This window comes from Phalangium opilio, unplaced genomic scaffold, assembly GCF_054372755.1.
Source record: "Phalangium opilio isolate 3A_F unplaced genomic scaffold, DU_Popi_V2 ptg000104l_1, whole genome shotgun sequence".
Classification (NCBI taxonomy): domain Eukaryota; kingdom Metazoa; phylum Arthropoda; class Arachnida; order Opiliones; family Phalangiidae; genus Phalangium; species Phalangium opilio.
Genome location: NW_028324206.1, coordinates 1,709,247 through 1,728,445, shown reverse-complemented (window position 1 = coordinate 1,728,445; position 19,199 = coordinate 1,709,247). Strand labels below are relative to the sequence as shown.

Below are 19,199 nucleotides of genomic sequence, written 5' to 3'. Positions count from 1 at the left end.
TAAGCAAACTACATGTGTGTTCGAAATGGCTTAAGGCTATAAATAAATCAGATTTAAAGCCTAGTCCCTACCATTTCGTGTGTGGAAAGCACTTTACGGAAAGTGACTATCGCGTTATCGCGAGACGGCGTGTACTTCGAGATGGCGCGATTCCTTCGGTTTTTACGGAACCAAAAACCTCGGATTTTAACGTTAATTTTAATTACACCGGGACGAAAGTATATATATATATATGACTTTAAAAGTTAATTATAGTAATATCGGTACCTAATAACCGGCTTTCAGAAAACATATAGCAAACTAGAAGCATGCAATTCATCAAATGAATTCCCTGTCCAGGATGAATGCTTAAATTTCGCTGAAACAGAAATAATGATTACTGATAACAAAAACACAGAAATGACTGAAGTAAATGACCCCAAGAATATAACTTATTTTTTTAGTAAAATGTCATAAATGTAACTTGCTAATTTTCAACGTGAAGTCTGAAAATAAGAAAGTTTCAAACACACTCTTCTTGTGTGAAAATGAAACCAAAGGAATTGAAAGTGATATTACTCTAATGGCCCAAGACCAAACTGGAGAAGCTGTCCAGGATGAATGCTTAAATTTCGCTGAAATAGAAATAATGATTACTGACAATGAAACCACAGAAATGACAGAAGTAAATAACCCCAAGAATATAAGTAACCTTATTTTTTAGAAAAATGTCATAAATGTAACTTGCTAATTTTTAACGTGAAGTCTGCAAATAAGAAAGTTTCAAACACACACCTGTGTGAAAATGAAACTACAGAAATGGACGCTTATGTTACTCTAATGGCCCAAGACCAAACTGGAGAAAATTTACTACAAGATCATGTACGCTGCTGAACTTTAACTTATGTTACTGGTGAAGATTGTTAGTAACTTTGCTTCGTGGATTTCAGACTTATTCTAGGCAATTCAGTGGCTTTACCCCCTCAGATCAGCGAGAAATAGTAACAGATGATGTTAGAAATATATAAGATTAATATGTATATTAGTGCAGCAAGACTGTAGCTTAAGCTAGACATTTCATTTTAACTAACAGAAATCATGTCAAACTACAATGCATTCAGTTGCATTAGCTAGGGCTTTGCAGAAGCAGAAAGACAAAGTCCAAATGATAACTAAGAAACTTCGAGTTGCTAATCAAGCGAGGAAACGCAGCAAACAAACGCTTTCTTCTCTGAAGCTCCTCTCCACCATTTGAAGAAAAATAATCTTCGCTTAGAAGAAAATGCTCTCAACATTGAAGAAAGATTTGAACCAACCTTTACAGAGTTATTTAAATTTCTAAGGCAATCTGGACTGAAAAATAGAAAAAACAACAATACCCTCAATTGATTAAAGCTTTGCCCTGACAATCCAATTCTATTCTCCCAGGCCCACGAATTTTTAGGAAAGAGCCTATGTCTATCACACGCAAACACACTTCGCGAATGGATGAATAAAATTGATGGCCAACCTGGCTTTACAGCTGAAAGCTTCGCTTTCATTAAAAATGAGGTTGAGAAATCGGAACACGCACTTTTGAAAGCACTATAATTTGATGAAATGTCCATTAAGTAGCATACTGAATGGACGGGAAAGGAATTTTCTGGATACGTTAACTTGAGTTTAGGTCATGATACCCAAGACACTAACGAATCGCGACATCAGCCCTGGTCTTTATGGCTACAGCCATTAATGGCCACTGGAAAGTGCCAGTTGGCTATTTTTTTGTCCACGGATCACCCACCTTTCTCTTGAAAAATCTCGTGACTGAGTGTTTGTTTAAAATACACAAGACTGGAGCGAAATGTATTGCGATTGTGTGCGATGGCCTACGAAGCAATATCACTATGGCCATCATTACGGAAGATTTGATCCAGTGCAGCTTTCCTAACCCAGGTGCAAACATCTGTTAAATTATTTTTTCTTCCGGGTGATCCAAGTGAAAATGTTCACTTCATTCTTTATGCTTGCCATATGCTGAAACTCTTAAGAAGTTTATGGGAACATTACGACGTTTTAATTGACCAACGAACTGGCGAGGTAAGAGTAAATCATTCATTCTAAATTTCATTAAATTTTCTTTACTAACCTTGCATAATTATTTTAGCGAATTGATTGGGGATATTTGGCCATCCTTTTTAGCTATCAAGAATTCGAGGGTTTAACATCAGATAACAAAGAAATCAAATTTCACGTAAATTTCAAGACCCAAAAAATTAAGGTTAATTTGGCCGCACAAACTTTAAGCAGTTCAGTACCAAAAAGCATCGAATTTTTGAAGGAGGAAGAGATCCAGTGTTTCAAGGAAGAAGACAAACATCAATTTTATATCATCAATTGATAGGTAAACTTACAAAGAATAATATTTAAATCAAGTTCCTTTTTTTAAAAAAAAATCATTTAAAATTTTCTCACTTTCTCTTGTACAGAATGTTTGATGTTTTAAAGTCTAGAAACCCAATTTCAAAAGGTTTCAAAGCACTGATTCGTCTTACAAACTTAGAAATAACAATAAAAGGTCCCATTAAAACAAAAAACCTATTTAATTTAACGGAATTAGAAGGAAACTTGATATTTAATAGTGTTAGGAAAACGGCCATCTTGGGTTTTGGTGTGACTATTCAAAGCGTATTGTCAATCGCGGAAAAATATGTTGCACCCTGTGATGCTAAAGTTATTTATACAATAGAGTTATTTCAGTGTGGGGAATGGAGTTTGAAATTTTTCGTCTGCCTACAAAAAACCAAGGAGTGTTGAATCATAAAATGGGTCCTCGTTTAAGTTTAATAATTTGTCTAAAAATTATTTATTTTAATCTAAAGAAAACTGTTAATCGAAAAAACTAAAAATATTGTCATTATTAAAGAAAAGAAAAAAAAACATTAATGTTAAAGTATCTATGAAACGCATATATCTATGTAACCCTTTGTACCAGATTCGAAGACCAGGGTCGCCTATAAGGAATGTATAACACCTCCCTTAGAAGAGACATTCTAAGGCTTCACAAAATGTATGACCATATAAGGTAATACGGAGAGTACTGTCTCTCTCTCTTTTACGAAAACGGTAGCGTACGCTCCTTATATGGAAATGCTCTTTTGGCCTATTGACCAATGATCATTGGTCTTCGAACCCTTTTTACTTTTAAAACTTTTCAGGAGAGAAATCTCATCTCTCTTTTTTTTCACTTGCGCTCCTGCTCTCTGCAGAAAAACACCTCCGTTTTTTTAGCCATGTCGCCTTAGTACAAAAACCTAACTTTGTAACTTAAAAACCTTTTGCTAACTTAAATTTAATCAAGTTTTATTTTAATTGTTTATTTTAATGTCTTCAACGTTTAATTTGTTTAATAAATTCGGTTGTATTAATAGAACTCTCGTTTTTTCAAACTTTTACCACTTTCGGACTTTTTCAGTCGGGTTCGAAAGTTACTTTGCTCTCCCTAATCGAGTTTACTAACTTTTCGCGCAACATTTTGGTGCCGAAACCCGGGAGATATACGCCGGTATAACAAATTAAAAGATGGCAACCCATCAAGAATCTGAATCTTCAGAACGAGAGCTTGCAAAAGCTATTAGAAAACGTACACCTTTACGAGCCTCAACTACAAAGGCTATAACAGCGCTTAAAAAGGAACTTGATAGTCAACATCCCTGTATTGACTACCTACACAATGGAATTCTTTTGCTTAATGATAAGGAGAAAAAACTTAAGGAACTTAACGATGCTGTGGAACGCCTTATTGATGACCCTGACGAAGAAGAGAAAGAGTTCGAAACCTGCGTCAACTATAATGACGATATCATCGAAATTCGTGGAGCTGCCCAGCGCCTTATGGATCGCCTCAAACTACTGGGAGCATCTGCTCAAGCTCAGCAAGAGAATCCAGCTGAATCTACATCAACGACATCAAGAACTACGCTACAAAATCTAGACCTTCCACCTGTGGATAGACTTACGATTCAACAAACTCTACCAGAAGACAACCGTTCACAAACCGGAAGCACTGCAAATACCCATAACGCGCGAGAACTGTGTGTGAGACTTCCAAAATGGGATATGGTTCGGTTCAATGGTGACTTTTCAGACTGGTTAAACTTTTGGACCCAATTCTGCAACGGAATACACGATCGCAACGACCTCAGGAAGTCAGATAAGTTCAATTACTTAAAATCTTATTTAGAGGGTCCGGCCCTTCTGGCTATTAAGGGGTTAGCTGCCACAGATGCTAATTATGACTACGCTATTGATATTATAAAAGATAGATTTGGAGATACTGAAGCAATAGCAGATACTCACATGAGTATTCTAACTAATTTAGCACCTGTAAGAAAAGCCAGTGATATTGAGTCTTTAAAACAATTATATAGCACTTGCGAGATACAAATTAGAAGTTTACAGTCGTTAGGAATTGTTTCTGATTCGTATGGAGTACTTTTATGTCATGTATTAACTAAAAAGCTACCTGTTGAATTAACTATTGAATTTAACAGAAGATATGATACTAAGTCTCGAAAAATTGATGATTTGTTAACGTTCTTAAGAAAAGAAATTGCATGCCGCGAAAGAGCCTATTCTTTTAATCATAATGAACCAGATCGCAAGCCTAACGAAAATAGGTTCCTAAGCCATAGCTCACGAAAAAACTATGATGGTAGAAACCATAAGTCCTCAGTACCTACCGCCTCTTCACTGACCATTTCTACTAGTGGTGGCTTTGTTAGAACATGCTTCTATTGTGAACAACCTTCACATAGAACCTCGGAGTGTACAAATTTATCTCTAGCAGAAAGACAAAACTTAGTAACTTCCAAAAAACGCTGTTACATATGCCTTAGAAAACACTTTGCTAAGAACTGTGATTCAAAAAACAAAAAATGCAAAAATTGCCAAAAACATCACCATGTAACACTCTGTACTAATTTAGAAGGGGAAAGAGAAAACCTCAAAGATGACTCTGCTCAAAATAACGAGGGGTTGGCCAATTTACACGTGGGAATGAAAGGAAGCAAAGAAAAGGAAACTGTTCTTTTACAAATGGCACAAGCCTTGGTTGTCAATTCTAATAACGGAAGCTCCTCTAAAGTTCGTTGTCTCCTTGATAACGGAAGCCAGGTGACCGTTATAAAAGAAAGCTTATCTAGAAAACTTAACCTTGAAGTGGTTAGAGAAGAAGGCCTAAACATTTTCCCGTTTGAAGGTGAAAAACCCATTAAAACTATCAGAAGAAGAGTTAGACTTGAACTAAGGAACATACTAGATCCCTCTAAGAGCGTTATTATAGAAGCCCTCGAATCCAAAGAGATAAGCGGAGCTATTTTTTCCGTACCTGGTACTGAAGTATTTAATGAGATGAGGTCAAGAGGCCTAATACTTGCTGACATCCCAAATAATAACGGAAGTCAAGACTCGACTATTGACCTACTAATAGGTTCTGACGAATATTGGAGCATCGTTTTTGGTGGCTTCCAAAGACTTGGACCCAAACTAGTCGCTTTGGAAACTATTCTCGGTTGGACTGTACATGGCCCTAGCAACATGACATCTTCGTCAATCGGAATAAACACTGTAGCTATACTAAACGCACCTGTCCTTTTTTCTGAAGAGGACTTAGTTTCTAATCAACTACGCGCCTTCTGGGAGTTAGACTCCATCGGCATCCATGACTCACACTCTACTTCAACCAGTCACAGTGAAGTACTGAAAACCTTTGAAAATTCTCTCTCGTTTGACGAGGGACGTTACGAAACGGCTCTCACCTGGAAACCAAACAAAGAGAGTCTGGTGGACAACCTAGCCATCGCAACCAAAAGAACCCAAAAACTACTTCAAAAACTAAGCGAAGACCACTCTTTATTTAGAAGTTACAATGACGTAATGAAAGAGCAACTAGATTCAGGAATTATAGAAGAAGTTCCAGTGGAAGACATAAAAACTGAAAACACGCTCTACTACTTGCCTCACCGAGGCGTCTACAACGACTCAAGAAAAACTACGAAGCTACGCATAGTTTTTGATGGTTCGTCACACGCTATTGGAAAACCATCACTAAACGACTGCTTGGACCCTGGTCCTAATCTAAACTCAGATATATTTGACATAGCAATTCGTTTCCGAGAAGGAGAAGTAGCCTATACAGGAGATGTACAGAAGGCATTCTTACAAATCTCTATCGCAAAGAATGACCGAGATGTTCTAAGGTTTTTATGGACAGACATAAGAAACCCAACTACAAACTCACAATTGAAGGTCTACCGAATCACACGCGTACCTTTCGGAATTACCTGTAGTCCCTTGTTGCTGTCAGCAGTAATAAATCACCACTTTGAAAAATACAGAGCTACAGAACCGGAAGTATGCAACGCTATGGACAAGGGACGATACGTGGACGACTTAGTCCATAGTAGCCATGACGTAAAGAAAGCTTATGAGATCTCAACTAAAGCCGCTAGTATACTACTGGAAGCAGGAATGAAGCTTCACAAGTTTAAAACCAATTCTACTGAACTTCGGAAACTCTGGATTTCGAATAACTTCTCTGAAGAAACCCAAGATGACTCCCCAGAAATCAAGGTCTTAGGGATTCCCTGGAATACAAAGACAGATTGCATATTTTTCCAAGTTGAGAACTTACTGGATTTCATAATAGACCGCCAAAACACAAAAAGATGGGTGCTTAAAGCTATAGCACGCATATATGATCCTCTAGGAATGCTAGCGCCTTTTACCGTTAGAGCAAAATTTCTTTTTCAACTACTGTGGCAGATGGGTCTACCTTGGGATGATAAGTTACCCGAAGACATAACCATTCAGTTCGAAAATTGGTCTTCAGAATTGCAAGAACTTAAAAATATCCTTATACCAAGATATTATTACTTAGAAGCTGGAAAACAAGTCTACGACAACTTCAAAACAAATGAGCTACACGTATTTGTCGATGCAAGTGAAAGGGCTTACGCTACTTGCGCCTATCTTAGATTTGAAACCAAAGATGGAATAATAGGAACCGTACTAGTCGCTGCCAAGACAAGAGTTGCTCCTCTCAAAAAATTAACATTACCTCGCTTGGAGTTAATGGGAGCAATCTTAGGCGCTCGACTGTCAAAACATCTATTGGATACGTTCACAATAAAGCCAACTGGAGTAAAAATGTGGACAGACTCAACAATAGTACTACAATGGATAAGAGGATCGGTTGAACAGTGGAAACCTTTCGTATCTAACCGAGTCCGGGAGATACAGACTCTAACTAACCCGGAGGCGTGGAATCATTGTAGATCAAAAGAAAATCCGGCTGACCTACCCACAAGAGGTAGAACCGTTTTTGACCTATCTTCCAACAGTCTATGGTGGAAAGGACCTGCATGGTTAAGCCAACCAAAGGAAATGCACCCTAAGAAAAATCTAAACCTGAAGGGCACTAATTCTAAAGAGCAAACGGAAGAATTAAGAACTGCATTTTTACCTGTAACTCAAGCCATTTGCATAGTCGAACCAGCAACTGAACCACCTTTAAACCTAAAATCTTACAGCAGGTTAAGAAGAGTTTATCGTGTTACGGCATGGATACTAAGATTTAGAGATAATACAAGGATGAAAAATAAGCTTGACCGAAAACTTGATGAGCTCTCAGTGGATGAAATATCCAGAGCGGAAAAATTTTGGATTAAGCTTGCTCAAATGGAAAGCTTTCCAGACGAGATGAAAAACTTGAAAAACAAACAAGCTATAGCTAAAGATTCAAAAATCTACATGCTAGAACCTTTCCTTGACGAACACAATCTAATGTGTGTAGGAGGAAGACTAACCTCAAAATCACTCTCATATCGCGAGCGACACCCCTGGATCTTATCACAAAAGCATGATCTCTCAAATTTAATTGCTAACTACCATCACGAAAGGTTAATGCATAGTGGTGTCAACGATACACTCGTTCAAGTTAGAGAACAGTTTTGGATACTCAGTGGCAGAAAACTAGTAAAGGAAACGCTAAAACAATGCCAACTCTGCAAACTATTCAGAGCAAAAGCTGGGGAAGCGGAAATGGCACCCTTGCCAGACTTTAGAACTTCCGTAAGCCCTCCCTTTGAGAGATGCGGAATTGATTTCGCTGGCCCACTCTACTCTAGAGATGGAAAGAAATGCTACATTGCATTGTTCACTTGCGCAGTCACGCGGGCTGTACACTTAGAATTGGTATCGGATATGACAGCAGACGCGTTTCTTCTCTCCTTTCGTCGATTCATAGCCAGACGAGGGATGGTAAAACAAATACACTCGGACAACGCAAAGACGTTTAAGCGAGCCGATATGGATATCAAAGAGCTATTAAAAAATGTAAATAGCACCGAAGTCAAAAAATATCTCGGAGAACTAAACATAACGTGGCATTACATCGTCGACAGAGCACCCTGGTGGGGAGGCTATTGGGAACGACTTGTACGATCCGTAAAGGTCTGTCTGCGCAAAACTCTTGGTCAAGCGCGTCTTAAAGACGAGGAAATCGCCACAACGTTAACAGAGGTCGAAGCTATTATAAATTCTAGACCTTTGACGTTTGTCTACCAAGATCCTGGAGAACCTACTCCCCTCACTCCCGCACACTTCCTAGTGGGTGGAAGATTAACGTCATTACCCTCAAGAACATTTCATAAGAAACCAATCACACCTGCAACACGCCAAGAACTAACAAATCGACTTAAGTATCGTCAAAGGCTAATAGATAACTTTTGGTTCAGATGGAAAAATGACTATTTATTAGAATTGCGCTCGGCGCACCATAAATTGAAAAGAGAACCAAGCAAAGAACTTAAAAAAGACGATGTGGTACTTATCTCAGAACCCAAACTTCCACGCCTGTGCTGGAAAATGGCAGTGGTTGAAGAGGTATTTCGCGGACGCGATGACAAAATTAGATCGTGTTTACTTAGGCTTGCGAATGGTACAAAACTAAAAAGACCCATTCCTTTAATTTACAATCTCGAAATAAACGAGTAAATATTTGTTCTTAACATTTACCATTAATCTTGAACACTTTGTATTCAAGGGGGGGAACTTATGTTGAATCATAAAATGGGTCCTCGTTTAAGTTTAATAATTTGTCTAAAAATTATTTATTTTAATCTAAAGAAAACTGTTAATCGAAAAAACTAAAAATATTGTCATTATTAAAGAAAAGAAAAAAAAACATTAATGTTAAAGTATCTATGAAACGCATATATCTATGTAACCCTTTGTACCAGATTCGAAGACCAGGGTCGCCTATAAGGAATGTATAACACCTCCCTTAGAAGAGACATTCTAAGGCTTCACAAAATGTATGACCATATAAGGTAATACGGAGAGTACTGTCTCTCTCTCTTTTACGAAAACGGTAGCGTACGCTCCTTATATGGAAATGCTCTTTTGGCCTATTGACCAATGATCATTGGTCTTCGAACCCTTTTTACTTTTAAAACTTTTCAGGAGAGAAATCTCATCTCTCTTTTTTTTCACTTGCGCTCCTGCTCTCTGCAGAAAAACACCTCCGTTTTTTTAGCCATGTCGCCTTAGTACAAAAACCTAACTTTGTAACTTAAAAACCTTTTGCTAACTTAAATTTAATCAAGTTTTATTTTAATTGTTTATTTTAATGTCTTCAACGTTTAATTTGTTTAATAAATTCGGTTGTATTAATAGAACTCTCGTTTTTTCAAACTTTTACCACTTTCGGACTTTTTCAGTCGGGTTCGAAAGTTACTTTGCTCTCCCTAATCGAGTTTACTAACTTTTCGCGCAACAAGGAGTATACATTTTCAATTTTTAGTAACAGCTTGGAGGTCGCCATTTTGTGCAGTTTTTTCTAAGCCTACGCCATTAAGAGCGTTGTAATATTATCTTAAGGCGGATGCCCACTGGCGCCGCGTGTAAGTTTCACACGAAAATTTCGCGTGTGCGCATGCGCGAATCAGTGGAGAGTTGTCGCACGAAAATTTCTACGCGTTCATGCGACGACTTGCGAAATTTGAGCAGCTTCCTATTTTCGTAAGTTCGCGCGCGAAAATATAAGCGACATATGGCGTGGAATAATTGGTGAAAGTTGCGTTTTTCCGCGTTTTTCGGTCTGTTAAAACTGACAAATCACTCAGTAGCCTTCGCTGATACCTGATTTCGGATTAAAATTGATTTAAACATAAAATTAATTTAAGAATTGATAATTTTAAACATCAAAATCACCGCAAAAGAGAAGTGCATCGGAATTCATGGCGATCCATAGCTTTGGCAAGGAATACGGATAGTGAGTGAATATTATTTACTTAATGTCTTTGGGTAGAAATGTATTGAACTAATTACTGTTAAATTATTAGTACAAAAATTTTCTATCAACATTCGTTCTTGATCATAATGAGCCATTGTATACGATGACCTTCTAGGCTTAAGCCTTTGCCAAATCTACCCCTGTGATCGGAAATTTTGAGATCCACTAACAAGTTATGAAAGTCCCCTTGTTGCTTTCTTTTCAGAAAAATTTTTCGAACCCATTTTGACCATTAGTATTTCTTGTTTTTTTTCATTCAAAACTAAAATTATACTTTTTTCACGCGACTCCAGCGGGAAGCAAAATTCCGGTGTGAATGGTTTTCGCGTGAAACGTTTGAAATACATCTGCGTTAACGCGTTTTAAGCGAACGCGAAATTTCGAGCGACTTCAGTGGGCATCCGCCTTTAGTTGTGCTGTTTGTGATAAAAATGGCACAGTTTTCTACATATTTTGATAATTTAAATGATCAAAGTGCCAAAGAAAGATATAAATCGAAGATTTTGGTAATTGACAATGTTTATCCATATGTTTTAAAAGCAAATGCATGTATAAGAGTGAACCCAAGTGAAATTGAAACATTTCAATATTTACTACCAACTTCATTCCCTGATATATATTTGTATCTTGTTGAGGGTATTTCCCCTTTTACTAAAGAACAATTTAAAAACTATAAGGGTATGTACGCTTATAATTTATTTGTTTGTGGGTTCGTGAGGGACCTTCTAGTCTAGAAGTTCGTCAATAAAATGATCGTACTAGCTACTGTAAGTTTCTATTAAAAGGTGTCGATTTAGAATTATAATAATTTTATTCTTAGGTCATGCACTCCCAGCGATTAAGGGAAACTCCCCTTAAACCATGGGTTATCATCTCTGAAAACGGAAAAATTATTTCAGCCCATTGTACGTGTATGGCAGGCCTTGCCGAGTCTTGCACTCATGTAGCTGCGCTGCTATTTTATATCGAATATGCAGTTCGCTACAGAGAAATCAAAACTGTCACTGATGTAGCGGCTTACTGGTCAGTACCTGTGTCGAAACAACCTTCTTATTACGAGATCAACAAAATGGATCTCAAATCTGCATTAGGGAAAAAAACAAGACTAGATACAATTTTAGAAGAACCTAAAGAGAATGATGCTAGTCTTCAGGGTAACAACTCTAAGAAATCCTGTGTCCTGAAACAAAAGACTGTTCCACCAATTACTAATGATGAGCATGCAGAGTTAGAAGATGAACTATTTCAACTTGGCCTTAAATGTTCATATTTTAGTATTCATAGAAAATATCAAGAAAGTTATATACCCAAATGTATTAGTGTCGGCTACCCTGTTGTCTTAACTGAACTTTTTGATGAAGCAAAATGTGGATAAACATTCAATATTTTACTTCATTAATGTGATAAAATTAATGTTGAATTTACCAAGGAAAAGGCTGAAAGGGCAAAGAGGGAGACAAAGAACCAGGCATTAAGCAAATCATGGCATCGATTTAGGACGGGTCGCATAACTTCTTCAATTTTTAAGAAGGCATGTCATAGCGATCCCGCTATGCCAACGGCTTCATTAATTGCGTTAATATATTACACAAACACCAAGATTTTTGAAACTAATGCAACAAAATGGGGTATTACACATGAAGAAACGATGAGAAAAATTTACATCGAAGAAATGAAATCGAAGCATCAAAATTTTCAACTACAGAATGTGGGTCTAGTTCTAAACCCTGCTTATCCATATCTTGGGGCATCACCAAATGAAATAGTACACTGTGAATGTTGCGGAACAGGGGTTCTAGAAATATAGTGCCCATACGCCATGAGATATAAACACTGCTCAAATTTTGATTCTAAATATTGCTTAGAAACCTCAAAGTCGGGGAAATTACAGCTGAAAAGAACCCATGAATATTTTTACCAAGTACAGGCTCAGTTGTTTTTAACTGAAAGTTCTTTCGTTGATTTTTGTGTTTGGACCATGGTAGATTTTCATATTGAACGAAATTTTCAAGATCAAGAGTTTTGGAGTGACGCAAAGCTAAAGCACTTAATTTCTTCAAACTAGCTGTCCTGCCAGAGCTGTTACTAAATTTTTTACACGAAGCTCCAACGCTCCTCCTGTTAATGAAAGTTCTAAATATTATGTGATCCTTGAACCAGTAAGACCAGGACATTTTTGCACACCTAATCAATTTATAGGACATTGGTCCAGTCAGGCAGTGACCCCTATAAGTGTCTCATAGTTATCTTATTTCCGTCCCTGCTAAAAAGAAAACCGACATAATAGGTAGGGTTCATACAACTTTGGAAAACAAATTTCCCTGAGATTTCCAGGTTTTTCCCCATATACTTCCCTGAGTTTCCCAGATTTTTCCCGAATATGGAGCATCCTATGGAGAAAATGTTAACGAAGGAGGAAGGGTAAATAGGACAATTACATAATCAAAGGGCATCCCCGTGTCTCTAATATAATCAGAGTTATGAGCCTCCAAAGTATACTGTAATGTTCATCCTATGGAGGGAATATTCACGAACATTTTGCATAATTACTCGGCCCCTGTTTGACCAAATCCCAAGTTTTTACTATCGTTGGATGGAAGGCAGATAAGATTGTAACATACTCGAAGGACATCCCCTTATCTCTAGTAGAACCAGAGCTATGAGCCTCCAAAGATTAGTGAAATATTAATCCAATGGAGGATATGTTCATGTCATGAACATTTTGCTTAATTACTCGGCCTCTGTTTGACGCAAACATCCCTGATACCCCTGAATTTTACTAAAAATTCTAAATTTAACTGACGTTTTTGCAAACTATTTATTTCCCGGATTTTTCCAGGTTTGTATGAAACAAGATAACTCACAGCAAAACAATTTTGAAAAGGGGCGAAAATAAATCAAATACTTTCAGCCTCCAAAAAATTCGCGAGAGCGGAAATAAGCAAAACACTTCAAAAGTATCCAGGGACACTATTCTCTAAAAATTTAAATGATTAGAAACCCAAATCTAAACAATAGGGTTGGGTCCATATGGGGTGAAACTTAAAACCGTATTCTCTTATTTTTCTAAACCAAATCCAAATTGACATTTGAATCCCCCGCCAAACATTTACCCATACCATATGTACGTCACTTCCTCTTTCATTGCTGTATGGTAAAGCTAAAATTCCTCTTAAAGTAGTAAATAAACAACACTTGACGCAATCATCTAAGGAGCTATTAGTAAAACAATATATTACGAACAAAAATGGTCTCATTTAGATAACAAAAATTATACTTAGCTTGAAAATTTAATATTTAAATCAAAGTAAAAATTCAGTTAAGCAAAGGCTTAGAGCATTGCCGTCGTCAGTCGGAAATGAAAATATTAGCTTCCCGCGTACATTAATATAAGACTCCCGTCTCCCGGTAAAGGTGAGGCGCTCCTAATAGCGCGCGGTCTTCTTCAAAGCTGCAATCTCCCCTTAGTTTATTCTCAGTAATCATCTTGAGCTTAAAATACGATGTTACCTACGTACATAATATCGAATCGCCATGATAGCGAGGCGCCTAGGCGAAGGTCGAACATTGCGAGCCCAGAACATCGATCGAGGGATCAGGCAACTAGCGTAATACGCTTCCCTTCGTACACCCTCAGAAAGACTTTATTACGGAGTGGCTTTCCTCTCGTGAACGAGAAAAGAACGTCTTCGTCCGAGGGATCAGCCACTGGCGTATTCTCCCGGTATTACCTCTTTGGAGGTTTTAATGCCGTAAATTCGGGCGATATGCCTACAATCCGTTCTAATATTGAAACAATATTAGTTCACAACAGGTATTAAACACTGGCTACTTACGACTCTTGCCACGGGAAGGCTGGTATGATTGTTACCGTTTTGTTACGGAACAAATCCGTTGAGAGTCATTAGATAGGTTGAACAAGTACTAGAGATAGTATCATCATATAGTATATGAACTTCTGGGTCAATGTAAATCTATTTTGCTTCATCTGTTATTCTATTTAAATTTTAGGCACATTGACCCCTCTCTCTTATTCAACCTTCCTAACCATGGAATATCACCATGTAAATCGTCGCGGCCCAAATTCAAATGACGTAATTCCGTGTACCAAATGCTGTAGTTATAAATAATACCAATTTGATTTCTATTTTACAAAAACATTTGAAAAATTAGTTTTATTTCAGATTTATTTAAATTTCTAAAATTTTCAGTAATGCTTGATGTCAAAGAATTAGATGCATTTAGGCAACGAGTTTTTAATACCGGACTACTTAAATTGAATCACTTTCCCAAACAAAAACTTGGTACATTTTGAATATTTTCATGTTGAAATTATACCACTGTCCATTTCTCTTTTAGAAATTTCTCGACATTGCAGAATGTCTTTTTCTGCCTTTTTTCTACCCGGATAGTTGACGATGACCCACTTAGCGTACAAACATGTAATTGGACCGCAATCCCACCCGTTTCCTTCTGGTTGTGGTGGAAAATCGTCGCCAGCCTGTTTAATACTCCATTCTTGTTTACAATTACCAGAAGCTAGTCTCAAAGCGTTTGCAATTTCGTTTGCTTCTTTCATGTGTCGTACGATTTGCGATTTTATCGTCATGGAGTCGTACACAGTGAGCTCAAATAGTACTGACTCATCTCGTACTCCTAAATATTTTATAGCAAACATGAAGAAATGCAAATCTCTTGTTATGATAATTAATAACCTTTTAATAATAAAAATAATCTAGGCTTTGTCTATGAAGGGATTTCCACACGAAGCCTGTGGCTTGTTTACAGGTGGGTCCCTTTACAATGCATAGAGGGGTGGTGGCTAGCCCCTATGCCACAGCTAACCTACAGCGCCCTATACTAACTATTACCGTTAACCTCTGCAAGTTTTGGTGGAAAGGAGAAACCGGGTTAGACCGCGGAGGAAAACTCCTTTTAACAAGCGGGGAGAGAAATTGCAAACTCTACGCAGAAGGATTTGCTCCCAGATTTTCACCCGGTGCCACAGTCCGGGATCGAACCCAGGATCCTCTTGCTGCGAGGCGAAAGCGCTAACCGCTACGCCACCCCACTTCAAAGTATTGCATGATAGTATTTTTTCCTACACTCGCTCCAACCACACTGTACATTGAAGAGGAACTTGATTTAACACGCGAAATAAGTGTCTGTAAAGTCGTTAGATTTAAACTCAAAGCACGGATAATTTGATTTTAGCAAAGTGAAGTATTGTATCAACATTTGATCGACCAAAAATTGTTTCCCAAATAAAATTTTCTTATGTGACTCTGTCAACTTATTATTAGCATTTGAATTGGAGTTAATTTTACTTTTTTCCTGATTCCCCCTAACTCCAGCTGGTTGGAAAAGTGTACGTTTCTCTTTGGTTCGACGCTTAAACTTTTGGCGTTACTGTGGGACTGAATTTTAGTTTTTTAAAAGGAGATTGTTGGTATATCCCCCTGGTTCTAATAGACGCGTCTTCCCGGAGTAGAGGTTTCGTTTTCTTAAATTTCTCTTCAAGTAATTTTAATTGATTTTGTCTTTTTTAATTTGGTATATGCTTATGAGCGTTAAGCAAAGCTCGTTTAAACAACTTCTTGTTTAATTCGTAAAAATGGCTAAATCTAACCTAGGTTTTTCTTAGTATAGGGCTTGTTCTTCAACGACTCTGTTGAAACTATAAACATGACCCTCAGTCGGTGCCTCTTGATCAAAATAATTCACTAATCCGTCTTTAAAATTAACCCTAGGCTGGTAAGATGCTGGAACAACTTCAAAATGTCTGCTTAAATCATCCGAGAGAAACCTTGTCCACAGAGGAGATGTGGGATAATAGTTTTTTTGCATGTATGCTAGAAGATTGGGACCATAATATTCGTTTCTAGAAAGCAAAGAAGGAAAGGATTCTTCGCGGGCTACATCTTGTTTAACTTTATCAATAATTCTATCTGCGATGTCTTTAAAAAAAGTATTTCCATCCCCAGCTATGCTTCAATTCTTCTAACAGTGAACTGTTTATTAGAACACTTATCATAAACATTCCAAATTTATGTTTACTGGGTAAAGTACTATAAATTTTTTTCATAAGTCTGCTACCATCTTTCATCTGAATAAGAGTAACATTTAAGTCATCTCCACTAGCAACCCCCTCCATAATTCTCCGGCAAACGCCTAAGTACTGATTTAAACTCATTCCATTAAATACCTTCAAAGCAGCAGTGATCAGAACCAGACTCTGATCGCTGGAAATAACTGCTGGGTATACAACATTACGTTTCCCCGCTATTGTTTTTTGCGCTTAAAAGAAGTGATAAAGAAAATTGGTTAATGTCTCCGCGCTCTGATCCTCCGTTATTAACTCCGCAACAGGCAAAGGTATAGATTTCTTATCAATTTCGTGACATCTCATGACTATGGGGTAATACATAAAACGTTAACGTTTTCAGTGGCCACTACCGAGCCAGTTCCATCCCAAAATAAAATATCACGCTTAGCATGGTCACGAGTGTAATTAACCGACGCTTTGGAATAAAGGGAAACAGAAAGCGGTTTGGTTGATATTTTCTGTACATAACCACTATACTCAGGGTCTTCTCCGAGCAAAGTTAAAGATTCGTTGAGATCTTTCGATCAGCATTGTTTTTGAAAAGCCCCGAATCTAATTAGTTCCCCTTAATAATATCAGTTGATGAGAATTGAGATCCCATACAGCCTCCAACGGTCTTAATCTTGGTTTTTTTAAGAACTCTGGCCGAAAAGTTTCTATTTTAGCAGCCCTAATCTGAGGACATGCTAAACTCTGTGGCTCATAATAACGGTTACCGCTGTTAGTTGTTTTGCCTTGATAAGTTTTAAAAATTTTAATATCGCATTTAGCTTGGCAAGGTCTTGGTGTCGCGTTCATTCATGAACAGTATAAATTACAGGAAAAGAGCAAATCAGAATAGATACTTTTATCTGGCGCGTAATGATTAAGAACATTCCATATACATTGCGGATTATTTTGTTTCAAAATATCATCCAGAGCTTTATAACTGTTATAATCAAGAGTTTGACGTGAACGGTGATGGACTCTCATTTTACCCCAAGTATACTTTGCAATAGAATATTTTTCTTTCTCAGCAACGCGTTTCTTAACCTCATGCTTTTCAATTCCGTCAGTGCAGGATAGAATGTACTTGCGAACTTCCTCAGACATGGAGAGTAAACAACGTCTCTAACGTTTGAGGACGGATCATAAACAACCATGTATAGAATCTAATCCGGGACTAACTGACACTTTTTCCGATATTGAAGCATCCTCAGAATCACTGCTGTTAAAATCTAAAATAGAGCTGATCGACCTGAATTCTCTTTCTCTATCTGAGTTTGGAGATTCAAGAGTATGCGAGTTTTTTCGCGTAATCATCCGAAATGGATTCATTCGAAACAGATATACTACAGGATAGAGGACTGTGCGTAAGAGAGAAATCTTCTTGCTCCAAGGGAATCGAAATTGGGTCTGTCATGAAGCCATTATTGTTTGGAGACTGCTTTAATGGCTTGTCTTCATAGCGAGGACAATATTTTGGATCAAAAATATTCTTTTCCTGTAATTTGTAATACTCTATAACCCAATCCCCGTGAATTTCAGGGTTACCAACCGTTTTAACTTCGGAGTCATTGTAATGAACCCAGGTATTTGCAAGTAGCCTAGCAAAAGCCACATAGTGACTGCTACTTCTGTTCACTTCTCCACAGTAGACTACGCAACCTTTCAATTCATACTGAGCTTCTAAATATTCAATATGGGTCTCAAGCAAGCAAGTTTTCTGATTTTTCGAGCGTTCATCCTCTGTTCTTGGACAACAAAAGACCAAGTTTTTAGGAAGATTATGTACTCCCACAGCTAGTCTCATTTGTTTCATTCTACCTACGCAAGGAGAAATAAATCCGTTTCTATCTACACCGAAACAATTTTGAATTGGAGGTTGGTTCTATTTTAGATATGTATTCTGAAATAGCTGATTTCGTTGCGTCTAAAAAATATAGTTCATGGCTGCCTCTTCAAATGATCTTAAAGCTTGAACTCTTCGCAACTGTAGAGTATGGGAAACTCATTTTGGAAAGTATTGCCTAAAAGTGGAACTATATAATGCAAAAGTTTCTGAGGATCTTGCATAGCGAAAAATTTGGAACCGTTTCTCGAAATTGTATCAATTTTTTTCATGAAAGGAACAACAACTTGGGATTTTACGGGGATAGTTGTATCCTCACATATTTTGGAAAGAAACTCGGATAGAATGTCATTAGAAAAGTTAGTCGTATTAAATAGAATGATTTCTAAAAGCCATTGCAAAAGAGAAAAGACCGAACAATTTTGATAACTATTTAAAATACCTCTTCTCATGACAGACTTTTGGTATAAAGGCCTTTTAAAATTTTTATCTTTTCTTACATTTTCAGTCGAATTGGGACTATCGCGTAAGCCTGCACATCTAAAATGAAACCACTGTTTACGTATTGTACACAAAAAATAAGGTGTACCGTCGGCGGGCCTAAGACATACACAAAACATTTTAGTTGGGTTTTTATGAGGAAAATAAAGCATTCCGTCTTCTCTTTAGCCTTTAGGGGTTCGGCAGAATTCTCCTTAGCCTTTAGGGGTTCGGCAGAATTCTCCTTAGCCTTTAGGGGTTCGGCAGAATTCTCCTTAGCCTTTAGGGTTTCGGCAGAATTCTCCTTAGCCTTTAGGGTTTCGGCAGAATTCTCCTTTGCCTTTAGGGTTTCGGCAGAATTCTCCTTTGCCTTTAGGGGTTCGGCAGAATTCTCCTTTGCCTTTAGGGGTTCGGCAGAATTCTCCTTTGCCTTTAGGGGTTCGGCAGAATTCTCCTTTGCCTTTAGC

General features: G+C 37.6%; 1 protein-coding gene across 1 annotated transcript; it reads left to right on the top strand.

The window, feature by feature from the left end:
- The first annotated feature begins 3,540 nt into the window (after nucleotides 1-3,540).
- On the top strand, nucleotides 3,541-9,015 carry LOC149630054 (uncharacterized). The gene has a single exon (XM_089851355.1). It carries the CDS (start codon nucleotides 3,541-3,543, stop codon nucleotides 9,013-9,015), a length of 5,475 nt encoding a protein of 1,824 aa, XP_089707481.1.
- Nucleotides 9,016-19,199: the final 10,184 nt, after the last annotated feature.

What these genes read in the sequence shown, in the direction of transcription:
- LOC149630054 (XM_089851355.1), top strand. Translation starts at nt 3,541, where the DNA reads ATGGCAACCCATCAAGAATCTGAATCTTCAGAACGAGAGCTTGCAAAA.